General features: G+C 44.7%; 1 protein-coding gene across 1 annotated transcript; it reads left to right on the top strand.

The window, feature by feature from the left end:
- Window positions 1-244: 244 nt before the first annotated feature.
- LOC135417647 (basic helix-loop-helix transcription factor scleraxis-like) lies at window positions 245-4,440 on the top strand. Its single transcript, XM_064662060.1, has 3 exons — window positions 245-441; window positions 740-989; window positions 1,197-4,440. The coding sequence occupies exons 1-3, from the start codon at window positions 245-247 to the stop codon at window positions 1,245-1,247; spliced, it is 498 nt and encodes a 165-aa protein (XP_064518130.1). The 3' UTR covers window positions 1,248-4,440.
- The last annotated feature ends 1,769 nt before the right edge of the window (window positions 4,441-6,209 follow it).

Genomic DNA, 6,209 nt, shown 5'->3' with positions numbered 1-6,209 from the left:
CAGCACTGCATGGATGAGGTGTTTGGTGAAAACGCAGTACCGGGAACTCAGTGTGCACTAAACGTACAATTAAAACCCACTTTTGACTAATTTCATAGAGTTACTGTGTATAATTGACAAGGTCAGAGGTTGGACTCGATGATCTCAGAGGTCTTTTCCAGCCTAAACGAATCCGTGATTCTGTGATATACACAAATATTTACATTCGCACGGGGGGAAGGCGCAGAACGGGTAAAACCCGCAGATGTTTGTACACCCTGCGAGGAGACCAGAGTCGATCACACCGGTGGATGCGGGAGCCGCCCGGCCTGGAGGGCGCCAGGCAGACGAGTCCCCCGGGGCCGGCACAGCTCCCCGTCACCCCGCGCTCCGCCCTGGGCGGGAGGGGAGGAGCGGGGGGTTTCCCGCGGGAGCCGCTGCCGAGCGCAGGAGCCGCGACAGGTGCGGCGGCGGCCCCCGGCCGGGAGCAGCGGCCAAGCGCGGCCGGCGGGGCGCGGGGCGAGCAGGGGCGATGCGGCACCTGCCGCGCATAAAAGTGATGCCGCGGCGGGGCGGCGGCGGGCGCGATGCGGGGCGGCGGGGGCGCGGAGGGCGCGGGGCAGGCGCGGGGACCCGCGGGGGGCTGCGGGCGGCGGCGGCGGGCGCGGGGCGGTGGCGGCGGCGGGCGGAGGGCGGCGGCGAACGCGCGGGAGCGGCACCGCACACACAGCGTCAACTCGGCCTTCGGCGCCCTCCGCAGGCTCATCCCCACCCGGCCCGCCGACCGCCGCCTGTCCAAGGTGGAGACGCTGCGCCTGGCGGCCAGCTACATCTCGCACCTGGCCAACGTGCTGCTGCTGCAGCAGCGCCGGCACGACGAGGGGGTGGACGCTGAGCAGCCCTGCCCGCAGAACCCGCAGCCCCGTGAGTCCCCGCAGCCCTGCTCGCCACCGGGCAGCTCCACGCCGCGGCCCATCTGCACCTTCTGCCTCAGCGAGCAGCGGCAGCGGGTAAGGGCTGACCCCTGATAGCCTCTCCTGGAGCTCTGTTATGCAGAATTATCGGTGTGCCTCGCAGGTTTGGGATTTCGCCCCTCTTGGAGCTCTGTTTTGCAGAGGGTGGTTATGGGTATCCCCTGCAAGTTTGGGATTGACACAACGAAAGGGATCAGAGGCGTCCTTGGTGCATCCTAATCTGAGTTTTTATCCCTTGTACAGCACCGAGAAGGAGAGAAACCGCCAGCTGGTCCAGCAGTGAGCGGGCACTGAACCGGCCGAGGTTCTCACACCAATCCTGCACTGACTGTACCACTGCTCTGGGTAACGTCGTCACACTCATGCTGCATGTTTACATTTAAATAGCACAGTCCTAAACGAGTTACTTTTCAAGCCTATATGCACTTTGTTTCACATTGTGAGAGGTTTGTTCAGGGTGGTTTTTTGCAAAATGAAATCGAACGCTGCTGGGAGGGTTGCACCTGGTGCAGCAGCTATTTTAGCGCGAGAAACGTTAAACCTAAGCACCCAAGCCCTGATCCTGATGTCTCCTGAACCTGTGTCGCATGATGAAACTTGAACTTCGAAACACACGGTGTGCCCTGTCAGAGGAAGCTGTCATGGACACGCTGTGCCCTACGCCTCCAGCCCAGCCTGGGCTGCACGCAGCGCTGCCTCCCACTCCTCCAGCTGCACGCCAGTTCCCGGGGAGGGGGCCTGACACTGACAGCTGACATGCCCGAGAGGTCTCAGTGATGCTGGAAGATTATTTTAAGGTGTTCACAGAAAGTCAGAAAACTTCCAGTGAAAGCGCTGCTGGTGGCTGTTCGCAGGCACAGCAGCACATCCACACGGGACGTAGCCAGGACAGGACGGGAAGGTGGAGCAGTGTAAGCGATGCTCTTTTCTTATTAACAGTGTGAGTCGTGCCAGTCCTTTATATAGCATGGGATATTCCTAAATCTGCCTGGCAAGCACGGGGTAGGGAGGGTTTCCCAAGGGCTTTTACCCATTACGCAGGTCTTTCCCAAATTGTGCCTGAACATCACTTAGGTCATTTACCTCCCCTCTGTTTATTAACTTGTATATTTATATTCAGGAGTAACTCTAAATAGCAAATAAGCATGTTATGTTTTCAGTTTTGGACATCAGCGAAGCAGCAGGCTAGAATCTTAAACCCCAGTAATGCAGGATTTTAAAAAATATAGAGATAGTTTAATTTTGCAATGTTTTTATAGCTATTTATAATATGCTTAATTAGACTTTAATTAATCTTAACTTGTCACATTGGGAGGCACTCTCTATTTTTTAAAAGCTTAGTTACTGTACCACTCTGAGAAGTGCTGCAAAGAATACTTGTCTGCCTTTTATTCCCCTGATCCCATCTGTTCAGTGCTCCTGGCCACCCTTGCTTTAGCCAAAAGTGAGGGCTGAAGGAGCAGCACTGTGTTGTTCACTTTATTTTCTGTATAGAACTTTCTCTTCTTCCACTACATAAGTGCAAAGCAAATTCTGGCATTGGCTATGAAGAACTTGGCAAGGGCAGGATCTTGGTATATTGCTCATACAACTTCATAGTTTTAGTTTCCCTTCTCCCCTCCCCAAAACACACTGATCACCTTTCCTTTGGCACAATGAGGAAAACCCTACTGCACCTACAGAACCTGGAATAAACTTCTCCTTTGAATCCTAATAAAGAAAAATACTGAAGCAAAGTCACATCACATCAGTCTATTCAGTTATTAAAAAATACACCCTGTATTTTCCTGGATTGAGAAGAGTTGTTTGTTTTTAGAAGGTTTCTATCATTAATCTTGTTTTTAATAAAGAACTTTAAATGGTTGCCAGATTATGATCTTTGTTTTGCTTTGGCATTGATTCATGAAGCTGGAACTCTTTACAAGTTTTGTACAAAGTGCTTTTTAATTTTGATGTTGTGTTGGCCTGCGAGTGTGGGTATATATTTCCACAAAGACATCTTCTTGGCTATTTTTTTTAATTAATTTGAAAAAATTTATCTTTTTAAAAGGCATTTACTCTATAATTAAAACTGATCTTACTGTTAGGCCCTACACTCTTATGAACACATTAAATCAAAGCATTTGACCTCTTTACAGATACAGTTAATACTAACTGAAACTCTCATGAATAATTTGTACAATCCTACAGGAATTCGGTGTTTGTACTGCAAATGGGACTTTATCTCTCTGGTTTTGTGTAGGGTTTATCCAAAATGCTTTTCAGTGACAAAAGCAGGAGCAAGCCCTTACGACTTGGCCTTCTCTCCTGTTTAATGTATCTCAGTGTAGCATTAAATTCTTCTCCCTTTACTCAGGATAAACTGTTGAATTCAACTGGGCTTGAATACTTTCTCAGGGTTTCAATAATATAGCACTGATTGATCATGTCAGTAATTAGACCCCAGAGCACTGTGGCCCAAATAGTCCTGGTATAGACAGATAATATCTATCCAAAACAATTATAACAGTGATTTCTCTGAGGAACCTTTATATATATGTAACACTACGTATTTAAATGGGGACAAGTGGGGATGGATCCGGAACTTTGCTGAAATTTATTTATAATGTAAAGCTTCTCTACCCCTAGGAGCAAAAAAAAGATACAGGATTGAGCTGTTACTCTGTAATGGGTTTTCTATAAACCGAGAGAAAATAATTTAATTTCTGGAGACACAGATGAATTGAGGGCTCAGATTGCACTTGTAAAGAGCTCATCATCATTAGGTGCTTTATTGAATTTTTGCTGTATGAGTTTTTGTGTCTTACCAGTTCTATTTTTTTAATCATGGAGCAGCATTGTTCATGGCATGCACAAATATATAAGTCAAAATTTTGAGGTGGTGGCGAGGCATTGGAATGACGTGGGTTTTTCCAGAGGTGCTGAACAACCTCTTGTTCTGCTGCAGACATTGGGTTTTGACTCATTTGTAAGTGCATTCTGCTCTGTATGTGTGAACAGAGGAATGCCTGATGCCAATCCCATCTTTGTTTTCCTGTAAACACTTGGCTATTCGATTTACATGATGCATGAATAAAGCAGAAACAGTGAGATACACACCATTTGGTCTCAGATCCTATTAAATGATTGGTAAAATATTCCCAGCATAGTACTTTGTATAAGTCATTGTACTTAGTCTGCTACATCACAGTATGAAAACAGCATCAAGCAAAATAAATAAATCATGTTGTTTGATTTTGCTGCTTAAGTTTAAAGAAGTATTTGAACATAGTTCTTGGTTATTTATGAATTAATTGTAATGTAAGTCAGAGTAGTTTCATATGTTAGCTACTATTTTAATTTCTGTTCTGCAAAACAGAAGTTTCCATTCATGGAAAATCTGCTTCTTTACAAAAATCTGTATTTGTTTGCAAAATGTGCTTTTATTTGCAAAAGGAAACAGTATTTTTGTTACTAATTTGAACAATAAACTATAAACACGAAGGTAGTAGCTCTTGTCTGTAGCCTTCTCAGTTAAGACAAAAGTATTTAATCATTTTCTTTACCTTTTTCAAATCTTTCTATACAAGATTTCAGCATATTTGTGTGTGTATGTAACTACTACTGTGTGCATTGGCAGGACAGAAGGAAAGCTTGGGAAAATGAACAAGCAAGTTCCTCTGCTCAAGACCTGCACAACATCCTAAGTGCCAAATACAGGGGGAGCTGGATGAAGGGAAAGGATGGAGGAACAGTGGGGGGAGAAGAAAGGAAGAGTTGATTTATCAATGGAAGTTCAACAGTTTCCAGCATCAGGGTGAACAAGTCAGTATATGAGTGAAAGAGTCCATAGTATGAGCAGTCAGTGCCACGTTTCTATGTTTTCCTGTTGCGCTGTAGACCCTATATTGAGACAATCCCACCAAAAAAATATATATAAAACGTAGACTCACTGTTTAAATAACACTTGTGAAAAGAGATTAGTAATGTCTTGATTAATAGTAAGAGCTAGTAGGTAATACAAGGCAGAGAGAAAAAGTTTATATAAACAGCATGTTGCAAAGGTGAAACATCTGGGAGATCTCTTATTCCAGGAATCCTTTGAGGATTGAAGAAAAGTGTTTCTAAAGAATCAACATGAGGATGTGGAGGAGAAAGCAAAGACTATTATTGGGATAAAAAATACCATAGAGTTTTATGAAAGCTTAGGGGGAAAAAGGGGGCATTACTTAATAGCAAGAAGAACTGAACTGGCTGCTGTGAACTTATTTCTTCAAAAACTTTTTCAAAATTTGGATATACATGCATAGCCAGGCAGCCCAGTGTCTCATTTCAAGTGATATCCTTTAGCTATTTCAACATAATACAGAGTTTCAGAATCCTTGAAGATTCATCCCATTTCTGAAGTTGTACAGCAATGAATACAGGCTTTCTCAGGAGAGGGAGGATAAAGAGAAGGCGTGGATAAAGAAGAGTAACCAGTAGCCCACCACAGAGGATATTCTGTGATGCCAAGAAGAATCCTGGTTCAAGTCCAGGTCAACTCTTACCCTTATAAATGCTCTAATGATCATAACCCTCCCTTATTTGCCTGCCAGGAGTGCATACGAGATGTATTTGGTGCCTGCTCTGAGACTCCCAAGCAGCCTCTGGTGAGAAGCTGATATCTTGGATCTGCAAGAACTATGGTGCAACTGGGCATGAGCTGGGCAACTGCTGTTGTTGTTTTAAGGATTATTTAAACATTTATCATCATTTAGACAACCAAGAAATATCCTCATGAATTGCTGTGCTACAATTAGGTACCTAAATTACACCATATGGAAAATCAGGATGGATATATGTATGCATGCATTTTCCCCAGGAGAAGGCCAAGTAAAGGCAGTCCTTCCTCCAGCTTCTCATTCCTGACCCCTCAGCTGTGGAACTGGGTCACTGGAACTTCTTGTGGACCCCTTCTGAAACCAGGCGAGGGTTATGATTTATGTTAACACAACAAAACAAATAAACAACCTCTCCAAAAAAACCCTACAGATATCTAGCTCCTTGAAAGGTTTTGACATCTTGATACAAGTAAACCGTGATGCACCAAAGAAATTGTCCCCTGTTCTGGTGACAGACAAAATGCTCATGTAATAAAACACTTAAAACACAAGTTGCTTTAGAAAAGCCTTATCTTCTCTCGTTCATTTACTACATTCACTTCACAGTAGTGTTGTGAGGTTTTAATTAAACATTTGGAAATTGCTATGTGGTCTTCCAAAGGAGAAACCAATA

This window comes from Pseudopipra pipra, chromosome 7 (assembly GCF_036250125.1).
Source record: "Pseudopipra pipra isolate bDixPip1 chromosome 7, bDixPip1.hap1, whole genome shotgun sequence".
In the NCBI taxonomy this organism is placed as follows: Eukaryota; Metazoa; Chordata; class Aves; order Passeriformes; family Pipridae; genus Pseudopipra; species Pseudopipra pipra.
This window is presented reverse-complemented; position numbering and strand designations above follow the sequence as displayed.

Excerpts from the sequence above, each read along its gene's own strand:
- LOC135417647 (XM_064662060.1), top strand. The coding sequence starts at position 245 with ATGTTTGTACACCCTGCGAGGAGACCAGAGTCGATCACACCGGTGGAT. Across the intron at positions 442-739 it reads GAGCGCAGGAGCCGCGACAG|GCTCATCCCCACCCGGCCCG; the intron begins GTGCGGCGGCGG and ends CGCCCTCCGCAG. Across the intron at positions 990-1,196 it reads TCAGCGAGCAGCGGCAGCGG|CACCGAGAAGGAGAGAAACC; the intron begins GTAAGGGCTGAC and ends TCCCTTGTACAG.